At 35.0% G+C, this 18,003-nt stretch overlaps 1 protein-coding gene across 1 annotated transcript in view; it reads left to right on the forward strand.

The window, feature by feature from the left end:
- LOC137023980 (proton myo-inositol cotransporter) overlaps nucleotides 1-16,388 on the forward strand; it is a 94,331-nt gene extending 77,943 nt beyond the window's left edge. Inside the window, exons 5-10 of the mRNA XM_067391120.1 lie at nucleotides 4,002-4,165; nucleotides 4,952-5,072; nucleotides 10,920-11,045; nucleotides 11,398-11,516; nucleotides 12,928-13,080; nucleotides 14,043-16,388. Coding sequence (XP_067247221.1) covers nucleotides 4,002-4,165; nucleotides 4,952-5,072; nucleotides 10,920-11,045; nucleotides 11,398-11,516; nucleotides 12,928-13,080; nucleotides 14,043-14,269 — 910 coding nt within the window. The 3' untranslated portion in view covers nucleotides 14,270-16,388. The remainder of the gene's footprint in view (nucleotides 1-4,001; nucleotides 4,166-4,951; nucleotides 5,073-10,919; nucleotides 11,046-11,397; nucleotides 11,517-12,927; nucleotides 13,081-14,042) is intronic.
- The last annotated feature ends 1,615 nt before the right edge of the window (nucleotides 16,389-18,003 follow it).

The following is an 18,003-nucleotide window of genomic DNA, read 5'->3' on the forward strand; positions in this document are numbered from 1 at the left end:
CTCTTTTCGGACTCGAGCTATTCACTGAGATAGGTCACATAGCTGACAAATGCATTTTTCTATGTGTTTAATGATATTGTGAAGAAAGCACCCCATCTCGAAATCCGATCTGATAGTCATTAGGTATGTAAAGTCAGCTTGGAGACAAGACAAAGAAATAACTTGCCCACCAACTTCGCAGCAATGTCATTGGCTATTCCACCTCAGGATTCTTCGGTGTGTCTCCCGATTTTCTCACGAGCACCTCGTGCACGTCTCTCCCGGACGTCTCCGGTGACCACGCGCCTCCATCGTGCTCCTCTTTTCGGGACCACCACTTCTTTGGACTCTCTCTCTCTCTCTCTTCGGTTAAGTTACTTAAGTTTAAACCTCGCTTGAAAACCCCGCCGGAGAAACCCTCTCGGAAAGGACCAACCCAGCCAGGCGCATTGAAACTGCTACACACGGACTTGAACCAATAAGCAAGTATTATAATTCCTCTGAAATTTGTTTAAACTGATTTCTGTGCTGGCTCTCTCAAAAGGGTTTAACTGTGTAATTTGCCATTCTTTGATCATCTTTCCTTGCCTGTCTTTTCTTCATTTTCACATATATATATATATATGTATATATATATATATATATATATATATATATATATATATATATATATATATATGTGTGTATACCTTCTGTATATATTTTAGACGTATAATCTCTGTAGTCGCAGTTTGCATATATTAAACACTTATTCATGCTCGATTGTTCTGTTTGTTCTTTCAACTGAAGGCCAAGTCACTTTAACATTTTTCAATTGTTTTATGCTTTGATGCTATAATAGGAATTTATTCTCATGGCCAGAGAATAACTCCATTCATAATATTTTATGAGAAGCAACGATTTGCTGGATGAGCTGGTAGTTTCTCTAAATAATTATTGAACCTGAACTAATCATATATGTAATTAATTATAATTTGTTGTAATTGATTCACAATATATGTTTAATTCCCCCTTGGGTCGGTATATGCATCATCATGAATCATAAAGATTTATGATTTATCATATTCATATATCTAACCCATAAATTGATTAATAGCTGTACGAACCGCTACATCGTTACAAAATGTATCCACTCCCAAGAGTTGTCATGACTGAAATATATATATTAATTCATACATTATAGTATTTCGTACCTGAATACTGTTAGACCTACCTGAAATTTGTTTATTTGTATTTTTGCTCTTTTGTATTTAATTGTATTATTGCTTGTAATTTGTTTATTCATTCTTATGTTATTGCTGACTGTTTACTTGTATTTATTCAACATTATTCATTAAATATTATAAAATAAATACTAATTTGTTTATTTATTTATTTGTGGGGGCAGTGAACATTTTGGTAGGGCAAGTTCATATATAAAGTCTCTTTTAAGACCTGCCCCTTTTGTGAAAATAAAGTTACAAAATCTGTTATGGGGAAAAAGTAATATAATGTTAAAACTCCACCCCACCGGGAATGTCACTTGGCCCACCTTACATCTCAAAGCTGGAGCCAGGCCTGTCTGGGCAGCAATTTTACAAGCTCTAAATCTATTTCAATTGGGAAATACTGAAATCTCAAAAACTGCTTGCCAAAATAAATAACATATTTCAAATCAGCAATAAACTCTGATATGAACAGTCCAGTAAATGTTGTTTCTTACTCTCCAATAACGATTAAAAAAACATATATTTCAGATTGGTCCATCCAATGTGCATTTGCAGTCCTAAGCGTGAGTCTCAGGTTTCTATGGGAACTGGATCCTCTAACTGCATGATTTGGATTCATTTGCGACAAACAGTAATTGCGACTATCAGGATATGCTTCCAATGCTATACTAAGGTTAAGGTTAGAGAGTATTTAAGCTATGTGTAAACGGGAAAAAAAAATGGTGTAGAAACAATTTTAACTTGAAATTGTAACTTTAGAAATTGATAGTAAATTTCACAAATAATTACAAAGAAATGGCATGTAATACATTGAATTAATGTATGACATGAATGACATAACCAGAGAAATCTAGCTTGAATTGGCTGCTGGACAGGGTTTAGGAAAAATCACATTTCTAACAGCAGCTACACTGATGCAATGACTTTACCAATTGGCAATTGGCTCTTGTATTTCGAATGTGGGACTTATAGCGTGAGCCACTATATTGCACACTGTGGTTTCTCCCATTCAAAGTAGTGCGACTTTGCACCTTGGTCACCATTTACTTTGCACTGTATGGATTGCATGCAATAGCATGATCATTCTGCAAGCTGTCTTGTTTAGCGTTTCACAGAAGAAAGATGGTCATACGGTCATAGTTTGGAATGACATGAGGGTGAATTGTTGAAAGAATTTTAATTTTTGGATTAGCTGATTTTGTATAAGTTGGCATGCAAGACTATGGCAACATATAATAATGCAAATCTCTTGTGAATGTGTGTGAGAGAGAAAGAGAGCAGGGAGATGGCATTTTACTTTGGGTTAATGAATGTTTTCCTGCTTCAATCCTTTGTGTAGAGAGAAACACAGTTGCTCCAGTGTCGCTCTCTCGCTTAACCTCACATCCATTATGCAGAGTTCAAGTGCTGATGTCACAGGCGAGTGCGTGTCTGTGTTTTTAAGTAAATGCTTAATTACGGTATAGAATGACTGCATATTGTAGGTTTTTAATTGTAAAGGAGGATTTAAAACACATTCATGCACAACTGTTGGTTTAGGTAACAGTAACAGCTAAAAATCCATTTTATCCCCTGCTTATGTTGATGAAAGGGTTATTTGAAGGATTAAAAGTCCTTCAAATCATAATGAGTCAATTAGTTGTAAGTATGCTTGAAAAAGAAACTGTTTTAACTGAAAAAGATGAAATGACATCAGCCAGAAACATGTGGATGAATTGATTGCAAGGCCACAATCTCATTGGCTGATACTACATGGTGAAGTGGAACTGATTGGCTGGCTCAGTCAGAGAGGAAGCAGCCTCTGGCTATGTTCAAAATTGCATACTAACATACTACTCTTACTATTTCTGAAGAGAAATACCCACAATGCAATGCAACTGTATTCCATTCCAAACATGAAGACACGAAAGGTAACTCACTCAATTCATTTCTCACGTGCTGTGTGGGAAGTGCGCACCCATCTGAAGCACATGCCCGGAAATTTGCGTCTCAGGACACGAATACAGAACTGATCTCTCTTTCATGTCTTCTTCTGCTTGAAAAAACAAATTCAAACAAAACGTAAACAGTTGAGAAAGAAAACACATGTATCAGTATATTGGATCCGTTCATTAGCTCTTAAAGTGACAGCAGCCTAATATTGTTGCTGCTGTCTGTTTTTAATTTGATTCAAACTAGGGCTGCACGATATATAGTGATTGATCACAAATTTTATCACACGTGATTTGGAAAAGGCTGTGGTTATTTTATGCACAGCTTGTCAGAGCTGTACAGCTCTGTGATCAGTAGTAAATGCTTCTCCATCTGAAAGCCAGAACTCAGAAAGTCCAAATATGACCTGCCGCATAAGTAGATAACACGCATCATTCCAGGAAATCCCTATGTGCATCATACTATCGCTGTAGCTGAATAAATAGAAGATTGAAGTGCTTTGATTGATTAAAAATGACTAATAAACACACGACTGCCTTATTCTGTGTAAGAAGCCACATCATCTCACAGAAGGATTCTCAACTGTTATGAAGTGAGTTTGGAGTAAAACCATTATTAAATGTTGTCTTTTGTTGGACAAGATGTTAATAAATGCTTCTCATGTCTGGAAAGATGTTTGACGTTTGTTGCTTTTTCAAATACATTATAAGCAACTCAAACTCTCAGTGCTTTCAAATGGAGCAATATTTCACTGACAAGCTGCGCATAAAAAACAAAAAAAACAATCGTAGCCTTTGCGATTTTTCGTATCATGCGATACATCACGCAGCCTTAATTCAAACAACAAAAACCTCATATTCCCTATCTGTGACCTATCTGTAGGTACTACAGCGCCACCATTCTGCAGATGTCAGGAGTACGTGATGACAAGTTGGCCATCTGGCTAGTGACTGTAACAGCGTTCACAAATTTCCTGTTTACACTGCTGGGCGTTTGGTTGGTTGAAAGGGTGGGCAGACGCAGACTTACAATGGGGAGCATCTTTGGTAAGATTTTGACATACTTAAAGAAGCATAATACTGTATATTCAGTATATTTATTTTAAAAAATACAGTAAAAAAAAAATTGTGAAATTGATATAATTACAATTCAATGCAAATGATAAATGATTTCTATTATAATATATTTTAATTTGTCATTTATTCCTGTGATGGCAAAGCTGTTTCAGTTTCACATGATTCAGAAATCATACTTATTTGGTGCAAGTAACATTTCTAATAATTTTACATTGTTGAAAACAGTTGTGCTGCTTAATATTTTTGTAGAAAGCATTATACATTATTTACAAGATTCTATGATGAAAAGAAGGATCAAAAGAACAGCATTTATTTGAAATAAAATGTTTTGTAACATTGTAAATGTCTTTACTGTCACTTTTAATCAGTTTAATGCATCATTGCCTCAGTTAAAGTATTAATTTCTTTCAAAAAGAAAAATACCTGTGAATGGTTGTGTATTTGTATTTAAATTTTATTTTATTCTAATTAATTACGTCTTAGCAACATTTAATTCAAGAAACAAATGTAAAAAAAAATCATAATGGTAATATGCAAACATATGAACCAACTGGTTTGGCCAACAAATATTGTAATTAAACTTATAATTACAAAGACATAGTGCTTGTGATCACTTCTCTGTATGAAAACTTGCCCACATTTCCCCCACATTTTTGCTATTTAAAACGCTTTTTTGAACAATTTGAGATAAAAAAAATAATCCAAAATATATTTTTATATATGAATATGTATTTTTGATTAAATCTTTGTGTACAGGTACTGTTTTGAGTCTTTGTATCCTGTCTGTTGGCTTCCTCCTGTCAGCCCAGCATTCCCCTCCTGTTACACTACATCAGACAGACCCCACAACACCCAACTCCAGCTGCACAACACATCTGTGAGTATGATTTATTTGGCATTGTTATCTTCTAGAACTTCTCTAGATGTAGTATGAATAATTCATAGGTACACTATATAGGATATAGTATAATCAGTGCCTATATAGCGACAGCTGTCTTGTTACTTGGTGTCTTGTCATTTAGCATGTAATAAAAGTGACTGAAGAGACAGTTGCCCAGAGTAGTGCAAGTTCCTAAATGTGCAAGACTTCCTCGGTCAGCCAACTGTTGAAGCTTGTTGAACAGCATGGTTTTTCTGAAGAAGTTAGTTGACAAAGGAAGTTAAAGAGATAATTCACCCAAAAGCTATGAAGAGGCCATGAAGTACAATTATCAATTAGTTTGTTGGTGGGTAAAACTGAAATTTTATGTTTCTCTCATGATGTACCACATTCATGTTGCAGAACAATTTATTGTTTCCTGCAATACTGTTAAAAAATGGCACTCTCCTTACGAAGAAGTATACTCAAGTAATGTTTAAGTATATTTTAAGTATACTTTATGTAGTAAGTATACTAATATCAATGTACTAGTAGTAAAATGTGAAGTGTAATATTTCAATACTGCTTGGGACTAAATTGGCCCACTTTTTAGAATATGAAAGTATACTTTTAAGTGTACTATAAGTGTAACAGTAGTAAACTTTAAGTTCACAACTATGTTTCTCATTTGGACTGCATCTGTACTACAAGTGAAGGACACATTTCTCAATACTTAGGTCACTTTTGCAAAACTCTTCACACAGTGAGCACAACAGAAGTCTATGTGGGCTAAAGTGAGGATCAATTATCATTGCTTTGGTACAAAATGCATTCAATGACTACATCTCTCAAATTTCATGAATTCTTTTTTCACTCAGACACAACAACCGCCAAAACTCTTTGTACGTACAGGCCAATTTGCACATGCTTACATACTGTTTTCAAAACTGTTAAACTTATGTTCAAAACAATAACATAATACAAAACTGGATAAGACAGAAATTTGCTACATTTCTACAGTAATATAGTTATGAAATATATTCTGAATCTAAAAAAAATCAAATACTATCAAAACTATTAGCTGAAACTGAACACCTACACAAGCATTAGCCTTTTAATTTCATTACCATCAATTCAAAGGGGAAACTTAGGGATAATTTTGTTCTGTAATGTAAACATGGACCATGCAACATAAAGTGCAGTGAATTATAAGCAGTAGAGAGTGTCATTCTTGTTTTGTTAAGAAATTTTAAAAATGAAAACGTATATTGCTAACTGATGTTAGTGTTTTTAGGTCAGTGTTTTATGAGTGACAAAGTGTGTTTGCTGGGTGAAAACCTTTGCTAGTGTTCTGGAAGAATGAGTTGATTTGAGACATGTATGAAGTGTTTTGGTGGATTTAGTGCATTCTGAATGTGAAATTAACTGCTGTGCCAAGATGAAAGTTGGTTAGGAGAACTGTGTGAAGAGTTTTGAAGAAGTGACCTAAGTATTGAGAAATGTGTCCTAGCGATTGTAAAAAACTGTAAAGTATACTAGTAGATTACTATTTTAATACTAGTATTACATTTTTTTGTTTATCAAAGTACACTTTGATGTATACTCTCAGTAAAGTAGTTTAGTAGTTTTATACTGCAAGTTTTCTTGTAGGTTTTCTTTAAGTGAACATAACATCATACTTATAGTTTACTATTTATATATTATATTTGCACTTTAAGTATACTACTATGTTCCTATTTTTGGTATTAATATTTTTTTTTACTTGAAATATACCTTTTACTGTACTTTAACTTTCCATTTTAAAAACATTTTATTCTATTTTCATGCTTCCTTTTTTATCAACACTTAAATGTAAGTTTCATTTAAAAAAAAGAAACATTTAAAAAAAAAAAAAAAAAAAAAAAAAAAAAGCTGAGAAAATTGCATTTTTGTCAAAGACTCTGGATCAGATTCAGAACGATGATCAAAGCACAGATGGAGTAGATCGAGTTCATCAACCCCAAAGCTTCAAAGCACTATAGCTCATCCTGGGTCAGCATTTCATTCAGTAACGTTAGACAGTTTTGATTTATATGCTGTTTAATGTTTGATGATCGCTTTATTTTACATTTGTGTGAGCAATCTTGTTTCTGCAATCACATGTTTCTGCTTTTTCTTCACCTGTGTTTTGATTGGAGATTCTGTACTAGAAGAAACATAATAGTGCCCCCTACCATATAAAACATGGATAAACATGGATAACCACAAAATTCAGTCAATGGTGGGGAAAGAGTAAAGTAGATTTGAAGAAAATTCCTATGTACAGTACACTACCAGTGGACTAGCCTAGACAAAAATTCAGATACTCAGATTTAGGGACATATCTGTTTTCTTTATAAGTCAATATTTTTCAACAATGTAAGTTTATAAGTCAGTATGTAAAACTGTGTGAAAAATATATTATAAATATATGTGGAAAGTGTATTTAATAGGCTACTTAATCAAAAGAGTAAACACAACTACAAGCCAAGTATACTTAGAATACTTTTAAGTATGTCTCGATCAAAAGATTGAGTGCAAGTCAGTATACTAAGACTTTTCTCTCAGTAAGTCAAGTGCAGTGCAATTTTAAGTATTTCTGAGAAGTAGGCTACATAAAAAGTAGACTGAAAGTATACTTTCTTATTTTTAGTTTAAAAGAAGTATACTAATAGCACACTTAAATAAATATCTTTTTCGTATGGTCCTCATGGGCTGCATGCAAAAATAAACATACAACATGACTACCTACGTAGTCCGATTCACAAACAAATTTTACTCTTATGAAGCAGTTCTTTTAATGCATCATTCAAGAAGGCTCACAAAATCTTGAGCTAGTTTGAATTAGTCGGATGAAATTCCCTGAATGAACTAACAGAATCCATCAGAGCAGCAGCTGAATTAACATGTGACTTCACTTACTGAACTACAAGTTCCATGTTGATGCATAATTTCTTCAATAAGCCAATATATATTGTTTATCTGTCTTATAGTAATGAAATTGGTAACTATATACCCATTAAAATAGTATGAAAGAGTAAAAAATGTATTTCAAATTAATATTTTAGTCTAAAAAGTCCAACAGAGACAGATTATATCTTTCTAGATGGGTCCTGGTTTAGGAACCACAGTTGAAGTGATCTGGGGAATTCATACTGGAATAAAGTGAATATAAATCAATATCAAGCCTCTATGGGAGATGCATGAAAATGAGTTGAACAGACAGCTCCGAAACACTGTACAATTGGAACTGTGGAACTTAGGGACCTTATGAATACCATCAGTCTCCACATCATCGTCTCGGCACCATCTGCCGGTACCATTGACCCCAGGTGGATTGCAGTGGCAATATCATCTTTACTGCAGAAATTGAGACTTATCTTCCAATTCTTACTAGAAAGGAGAATAACACATCATGGTCCTCATCAAACCTCAGGCCAAAAGTTGTAAAGCAGGGCTTTTAAAGCTTTACCCACCCTGGCACCCCATCCGCTTGTTAAGTCCTGATGTAAGGAATACTGTTTCCGGGTCCAATTCTCTACTCGTTTCACTCGAGAATCTTAATAGCTGTTTACAGTGCACTGTTTATATGTATGTTACACATTTAACCTAAGCTATTTAAAACTTACTGTGTATGCTACAGTCTCCATGCTCATAGCATCTCGAACACTAATATTTTAAGTATTCATAAAAGATGAATTACTGTCCGACTATCTGAGATTTCAGTATTAAGATAATGGTTAGGATTGGGATTTTTTAGTAGAATTACATCCCATCATGAGTGTATATTAGCACCATTTGTGGTTTGCTTATGGCATCTGATGTAGCGCTTGGACCCGGAAGCGGTGGCATGTGATATCAGGCCTAAAAAATGCATACCAAGACTCTCATCCTATCCAAGGACCCACAATAAACACTTCCTCAAAAAAGTCTCCTCAAAAGTGCAAGTTTCAACAGGGGTGTAGTCCTCTATATTCCACTGCACTCATTCAAGTCTGATTTCACTCTGGTTTGTGAGTCATTTATATTTTATACTATTTTCAAGATAAGTTTAAATTGACTACTCTAAATTGTCATGTGAAGAAAGAACATATTTCCTTTCCATATTGCCTGATATATTTTTGTAAATATACATTTTAGATTAGTATAAAAAATACATTTCTCAAGGTAACGTGTATTTTTCCAAATATCATGAATTATTTCTGAAATAAGTTTTTGGAGAGCCGTGCAGTATAACATTGTATAACCTGAACTAACCTTGCCCTAAAATCTGATATTTTAAGATATTTATTGACCATAACACAGCCATTGAGGGACTGCATGCCTAGCTATGAAGTAATTTCCTGCTCCCTATTGAAGTTAATTTGGTTGTCAAGGTTTTTTTTAAATAGGAGTGAAGCAGTTTGTTAAAATATTATTAATTTTCCACCATCAATTTATAAAGGATTGAATCAAGTCCCACTCTACATTTTGTATCATTTTATTGTTTCACAACACATCACATTCACAGTAAAATTGATTGCAAATGCCATTTGTTGATTTTTTTTTTTTTTTTTTTTTTTCTATATATAGTTTGTTGAGTCCAGTGAAGATCTATTACTATACTTGTGTATCTATCAGTACTCTTATTGTGAAATTATACCATTTCTAATGGGTTTCTCTTGCTTTTGTCAACAAACAAGTCATTGGCTTTCAACCTGACTGAAAATCAATTTTATCTTTGGCTCTGTTGGTGTGTACTTTGCAGTAATAACTGCGTGTGTTAGGGGGTCCAGGCTTCTTGCTGTTCCTTAATGTCATGGTAATAGAGAGTCTGAAGTTCGTGTAACCTCATAACAATGACCCCCCCACACCCCTTCCCCCCACCCCGTAGTCTGACAGAGCGTGGCCTCTCTCTCCATCCTAATTTACTCTTACACCATCCTCCAGTTCACCATAAACACACCGCCAAAACAAAGCATGTTTATTTTCCTGCTAATGGATGCATAATGGCTGCGCTATCATCACAGCAGCAAACCAATTTGTGTATAGACCGTCTCTCAAAAGCCCTGTCCTCAAATCTTCCATAATGGAATACAGTATTTGATGGGCACACTGTAACTGCCATGACCAAGTATCCATTGACCAAAACAACTGGAGCTAAATACTTAATAGGTGTTGATATGTAAATGTGGTGGTCATATGTTAATGAGATTGTGGTTATGATCTTATAATCATAAATATTTCTAAGTAAGCCATTTATGCAGCTGAATAAAACGGAAGATGCAACAAACTTTATTACTGCGTTTTTAAAAGTAAAGCAGCTTACCAAACAAGGGAAAATGTGTAAATACAAAGTTCAGTCATGAAACTCTAACCGAGCGCTGATTGGTTCTTTCTACGCCATGGCATCAGCCAATCGGGAGTAATTCCATATCCACGCAACTATATATATCGTACCCTAGCCTGCGATCGACAAGCTGCGCAACGTGAAGCGCTGTTATCCCTCCTCCTCCCCAGCGCCACCTGTAGAGATCTGCTACGGGGGTTCTACCATTCTTGCAGCAGCCTTTTCCTTGTTGTTTTATTTGACTAATCTGAACAATTTGTATTTGCTCAGCAGCAACAGCAGCAGCGTAGCAGATCTCGTACGGCAAAATCAAGCCATGTATACTTCATACCCCATGCCAATAAATGCTGGTTGAATTTAATCCACTCCGAGAGTTGTCATGATTGAACTTGATTTAATCTTTCGGTTGTTAATATGTGAATGGCTTTACTGCAGCGTAGGCTTGCATACGTCAACAGAGAGGAGTCTTAGGTTTTAGTTTTTAAGTAATTTATCTTGCTCTCAAATTACCTTTCCAGGTCATGCGAGCCCTGTATGTTGGACCCCAGCTGTGGTTACTGTTATCAGGAAAACAGCACTGCTGTGTTTGCCTCCTCCTGTGTGCCCGTCAATCCGACCTCCACCGAGAGAGCAGCGTGGGGCAAGTGAGTCACTAGTGAAGCCAGGATTACGTGTGTACTTGAGCTGTATATTTGGGCATATTATGTGATTTCATTCTAAAGTACATTGCTAAGTTGCCTGATAAAACTTTACAGATGTCAAATCTGTAATAAAACTGGTTGTCAAAGTTGTCATGCCCTTCAAAAAAAAAAAAAAAGGTATTTTCCAACTTCTATCTTTTTAACACGTTTTAGATTGTTCATTGTCACATTGCTGCATTATGTTGCATGTGGTTGAACCTGCAGTGCTGTTTCGTTATTTATACATTTTCATTTATTTAACTGTTAATTCATATACCTTGTAAAATTCATTGTGTGTCGGATTTAACTCTAACAGGTGCTCCAACTCCACACATATGCCAGATAGTGGTATATGGGCTTATAACTTTTGCCCAACCTCTTATTCATGGGTTGTGCTCCTGGGACTTGTGCTCTATCTCGCATCTTTTGCCCCAGGTAAGATGATTAAAATTGTTTTTTAATTAACTCAGTATACAGTACACGCTCTTCTGTTCAGCAGAGCCACAACAACACTACTGATTCCACAAGGCAGTTATGAGCCAGTATTCTTATGAGCAACATGTCCTCCAACCCATACGATCATATAGGTCATTTGTCACTTCCCTGAAATACAACCCATAGGAGCGTTTACTAAAGTTACGCCCCTATCGACTACAGGAAACTTTAATTTTAATTCATGAAATACGACCCATAGGAGCGTTTGCTAAAGTTACGCCCCTATCGACAACAGGACACTTTCATTTTAATGCATTGTTCCCTTTTATCTGCGACTTATTTCGGGTTTCATGTAGCTCAAATGGCAGAGTATTGCAATAACAATATGCAATCATGTGATCATGCGGCTGTGGGTTCGATCCCAGGGAATGCATGTGCTCATAAAGTCATATGCACTATAAATCAATAAGGGTAGGTTTAGGGGTGGGGTGTGTGTAGTCGTTAATAAAAAAAAAAATAGGAGAAATGGTGTAAAAAGTCCACACGTTGTATTTAAATGAACACGAATTTTGATTGGTAACTACGGTTATACGTCATTTCATAACGACAGACGTAACATGACACTGTCATTATTTTTACACCAGCTAGAGGGCGCATGACTTTAAAACGTAAATATAGGTCGTAATAAGGTGCTTGAAAAATGACCTATAGGGTCTTTTTTTTTTTTGGAGGACAGTCTCAAAGGAGAAACAATAGAGATGGTAAAAGTGTCAAGGATCCTTGGAGAGCAGCCTCCATTTCACATTCTTCATTCAGCTCATTTTGAAGGTTGCATCGTGTATCCTTTGCACACATTAGAATTCACGAAAAATAACTGACAGAAAATTAGTCAGTTCTGAGCTTATCTGAATTCATGAAATGTAAGGCAAAAATAATGCTTTTGGAGATAAAGGCATACGTATTATCTTTTGTTTTGGTGGAAATTAATCACTTAACACCAAACTGCCAATAATGTAAGCCACTGGGAGAACACAGACGGTTGTCATTTACTGCACTGCATTAATAAACAGGCAGTTAATATAAGTTTTTTTCCTAAATGAATTTTTAATAGTATTTTCGTGCCGTGACCGTGGGGGTGGGAACATGTGTGCTGTTCAATGCGCACTTACTAGACCGTCTCATTCTAGCACTTAATACTGATGAGGACTCTTTTTCCCTTAGCAATACATGCTAAACTTCTGTAAACTATTACAGAAGGAACCAGCAATCCATCACCATTGTGCCATTCAGCAAGACATACTGTATAACCACAGGTTGCTTTGGGGAAAATATACCTGTTTTACCTGGAATTATACCATGTTCATTGTGACATTGCATCAAGGTCATTTAAAATAGTTTTACCTCTTAACAGGAATGGGACCGATGCCATGGACAGTTAATTCTGAAATCTACCCTCTTTGGGCCAGAAGCACGGGCAATGCTTGTTCGGCTGGGGTGAACTGGACCTTCAATGTGTTGGTGTCTCTAACGTTCCTCCATATGGCCCAGTATCTGACTTACTACGGTAATGCTCTAATTAGTCCAATGACAGCAGTCATGAACATGACCTTTTTGTCAGCATCAATACAGTATTTGATCTCTCAACATCAAGAGTATACTAAGCATTAAGGCATTGTAGAACTAATTATGTTCATGACTCACTAATACTTTCCTCTGGAAGTCCCTGTGCAAATTGACATTTTAAACACACTTTCATGGACTTACTGTGCCAATTCCTCAGTGTGTATTATTGAAAAGGAAAAAGAAAGGTTGTCTTGGTAACAGTTCATCAATATGTAATAAAATGCTTTGCGTATAAAACAACTTTTGTTTTTTTGTTGACATCATCTAGGCAGTGCAGGCCATTGGATAATTACAGTATCATACATTTTCTTTTTGTAAAGAAAAAAAATGATCAAAAATGCATAAAGGAAATATCACTTAAAGAGTTAGTTCACTCAAAAATTAAAAAATTACGTCATTTATTACTCACCCTCATGTCGTTCCACACCGGTAAGGCCTTTGTTCATCTTCGGAAGACAAATTAAGATATTTTTGATAAAATCCGATGTCTCAGTGAGGCCTCCATTGCCAGCAAGATAATTAACACTTTCAGATGCCCAGAAAGCTACTAAAGACATATTTAAAACAGTTCATGTGACTGCAGTGGTTCAAGTGGTGCCAAAGTCACGCCCCCCAATATATGCACATAAATTATTCTCGTCGCTTCATAACATTAAGGTTGTACCACTGTAGTCACATGAGTAATTTTTGGGTGAACTAACCCTTTAAAAATACAAAAAAATATACAGTAAAATAATAAAAATGGCCCATTCTTTGATGTTGAGGCCAGTGAAAATGTTGGAACTACAATTCCTACCAGGCCAGCAGAAAAAAATATGTATAGTTGACTTCTGTATAATTTTGGTATCTTAGCCATTATTAAAATGATAATTTATTAAATAATATCTCTCTGTTGTTTTTCAGGTGTATTCTTCCTTTATTCCAGTTTGGCTTTAACTGGTTTCTTTTTCATTTATGGCTGCCTCCCTGAGACTAAGGGACGGCGACTAGAAGAAATTGAGTCCTTGTTTGAAAACCGGCTCTGCTCGTGTGGCATCTCGGATTCTGATGAGGATCGGCAGGTGGAATACATTCGGGTAAAAGGGTCAAACTACCACCTATCGGACAACGATGCATCAGATGTCGAATAACACGTGTGAAACCTCTGGTTTGGTGTCGATTGAGCCTCGCTCAACCCTGACGTCAGGTCCGCCCACTGTATTGGTCAGGTTGAGCCTCTCTCATCCAGACGTTCACCGCGATGGCAAGAACAGGGTTGTAGAGCACACACAAACAAACACGCAGTGCCATGTCAGCTTTTATGATATTGTCAGTATGTTTCTGGCTCGTTCCTTCACTGTCAGATGAATATCCTCTGCTTATTTATGTAAAATGAGATGTTAGCTGTAAATTCAGTATATATATATACTGTATGCAGAAGGATATTGTTTTTGTCTTAATGTCACCACTTTAGAAGTTTACATTTAACTATGGCAACTTCCAGTTCTGAGAACCCTAAAAATGTGAAAAGGGTTTATTGTATTTTAGAATAATACTGAAGTCATCAAAATATTAAAAATATCATTAATGGAAGTGTCGGAATTATGTAGTGATCAAAAATATTCAACAAATCATTCTTTTCTATACATTCAAATGCGTCTGAATTTTTGACTAGTAGTCTAAATTAATCCAAACCAATTGCCTAAAATAATGTGACTCCCTGGATATCAACAAAATATAATAATTAAGTGAAGTGAATAAACATAATTTGACATGTCCTCCTCATTAAAATCTTCAAGGCTTTTAAAGCATGATAGTGATAATATGTGATCCATCTTTCACTGTCTGGTTTTTGAAATACCATAAATTATTTTGTAATTTGAATCTTCATGTTTGTAGGATTATGGATCATTGACACAAAACAGTCATATGTAGCTTTCTGCAGTTTTCTGTGATAGTGTAGTGTGGCCTTATAAAATATTTTTCAGTTTGTTTCATTATTGTTTTTTTTAACTCTTTTAAATTTAATTATTTATTTTCCTTCAAATGTAAAAATGTTAAATGTTTACATTTTATGATTTATTAAATACATCTTTTTTATTATTTTAATTTGTCTTCCTTATAGCCTAGTGTACAAAAATCATTGCAGTTGGTCTTGTCCATGGAACAGTGTAGGATAACCGTTTCGACAAGTACTGTAATATCCAGATGTTCTGTTGTGCTACTTCGTAAGTATACAGATAGACCAATAAACATAAAAGTGTGCCAAATCCACCTGAAAATCTATATGTTGTGGTTGTAGCTTTATCAAAACCAAGTTGATGGCTTTCGTAAAAGCAACCAATAACTTGTCAGCTTAAGTACCTGTTTAAAGGTTTCACTGTGTTCAGTGATACATAATTGTGCACATCAGGCCTTGTGTAATGTGTATTTTGTTCAGATACTGTACATGATCATGTGTAATTTGACATTTTCCACTGGATAAAACTTAATTTGGTTGAGAGAAGCACAAATTAAATTGGCACAATGTTTGGCATTAAATCAATTTAGATTTTACAAGAAAAGTTCGCCCACAAATACACCCTCAATTATAATTACTCACCCTCGCATCATTCCAAAAATTTTTTATTCTGTGGATCATAAAAGGACACATTCTGAAGAATGTTCAAGCTGTTTTTTTCCATATAATGAAAACATATAATGACCAGGGGGGGGTCAATCTCCAAAAAGGACAAAAAAAAAGAAATGTCTGAAATTTTTGGGTGAACTATTCAAAACCAATCAAAACTCTAACATAAAATATATTATTGCTTGAAGTCCAAGAAGAGACATTAGAAAAGTTTCAGTCTACATGTATGATGTAATTTAGAGTTTATTAATCAGTTTCATGTGTACCAGATGTATTTAAATTTTAGATTGTACTCGGGAGGTTCTCCAACATGAACAGCCCTTTGTGTTATTACCAATGAACACATCTGTTTTAAGTGTATGGATGTATTATTATTTTTTTATTATAATTATTTTTATTTTTATGTGAAACAAAATGCAGCGTTTCTACCATTTATCGAAACTAGTGAGGACAAATGTTGTGTTGTACAGTATTTGATTACTGTTGCTGTACTGTTGCTAGATTTATACTCTATAAAACTAAATATATGAACTTTGAAAACTTGAATATGTACTTGGAGATAATAATAAAGACATATAACATACAATATTGTTTTTCAGATTTGGCTTTTCAATCCTACATGCATCAAATTTGAAGTGAAGTAACAATACATTTTTCAAAATGTAATTTTGCTTACTGCCTAACTGATGCCAAATCTCTTTTCGCGCTCTTCTGACTACGAAGTTTGCGGAAGGAGATGCCGGTTTGTGATTTTGTATGTCTCGGTGCCTGCTGGTTTGTTGCTGATGCCTCTGAGGGCCTATTTCCTGTTCTTTTGTGGCCATCCTTTGTAGAACTAAGTGTAGTTGGTTTGAGCATCTGATTAAAATTAGAAGACAGCCGCCTTGTGGTAAGGACGTTGGTTTTGTGATCAACAGTGGGGAAAGACACAGAGTTGCTGGGATGAATAAGCAAACACTGAACTGAGACATCACAATAAGATAAAGCATCTGTTTGTGTCCCGGCATCCAAGGTTATTGGAGGATTCCCATCATGCCTTAGTGCTTTAGTCTGGAGATTTGAAGGCGCAAACTGATTTTCCTTGTGTCTCTGTCCAAGGTTCACTTGTCTCAGACTGTCCGAAAGTCTGGATTTTACCTCACTTTGACAATCACAGTAAGATGTTGCTTCATGTTTGCAGGATAGAGCTTGTGAAGGTGTTGCCGTTAAATTGTTCACAGATAAGCAACAGTGCTTTGCTATGAAAGAATCTTCAGCATGGCACAAGTCAATTTTTTCTTCCTGTCCATTAAGAGAGAATTTCATGGTCATAAAGAAATAATTTGATGGGTGAATTTCACAAAAACATGTCCAAGTCATATTTCATCCCACAAATAAAACATTTACATCACATGGTTGACAGGTTAATAGGTTGTTAACAAAGCAAAAACATTATCTAGCTATTATTTAATGAGCAAATTAATAGTATAATAAATATATAATATTATATATAGCCTATAAAATAGAAATCATTTTGTTAGTGACAATGAATGTAGAACTCACTGTTTGTATATAACTTATTAACAATGTAGAGACTACATTATATAAACCATTCCTTTTTTTAGTGAATCATATGAAACATGTATCCACTGAAATACTTTAAGGAACAAAGCTGGTAATTTTCATTACATCCAGTGTGTTCATTACGTTTTTTCATGCACCATATATCAGCAGAGATTACAGAATCCATTTTTATTGTTATGGTGATTAAGATTATTCAAATTACAGGAATAGTTTGTCTTACGTCCTCTGTGCCGAGATAAACTCTTCTGGGAGACTCACAAACATGCCCAAAGACATTTATACCATCAGCACCTGCTGTAACAAAATAAAACTTGTTGTTCTGAGCACATTTAAAATGGTACTTCATAAATAATAACAAACACTTACTTGTGTTGCAGTCGGTAGATGCAAATTCCTGAAAGAAAGAAAAAACTTATCTTACTGCATGTATATGTTACCTTTAACCACAAGGGGACAGTATTTGCTTACAATTGATAACAATAATTCAAATGTCCCTATAGTTTGTTAGCATTTCACGTTATTTCTAAATGAGCCAACCAGTCAACTCTATGTATTAATGAAGTAACCATATGCTGAAAATGTAAAATATATCCATAAATGCTTTTTTCAGTATAGTTTCATTTCCAAATTGAAAAGAGTGCACAAGCTTGTTTTTTCATACCTGTGTTGAAAAGTGGCCATCATTGTCCATGT

This window comes from Chanodichthys erythropterus, chromosome 8 (genome assembly GCF_024489055.1).
Source record: "Chanodichthys erythropterus isolate Z2021 chromosome 8, ASM2448905v1, whole genome shotgun sequence".
NCBI classification, from domain to species: domain Eukaryota; kingdom Metazoa; phylum Chordata; class Actinopteri; order Cypriniformes; family Xenocyprididae; genus Chanodichthys; species Chanodichthys erythropterus.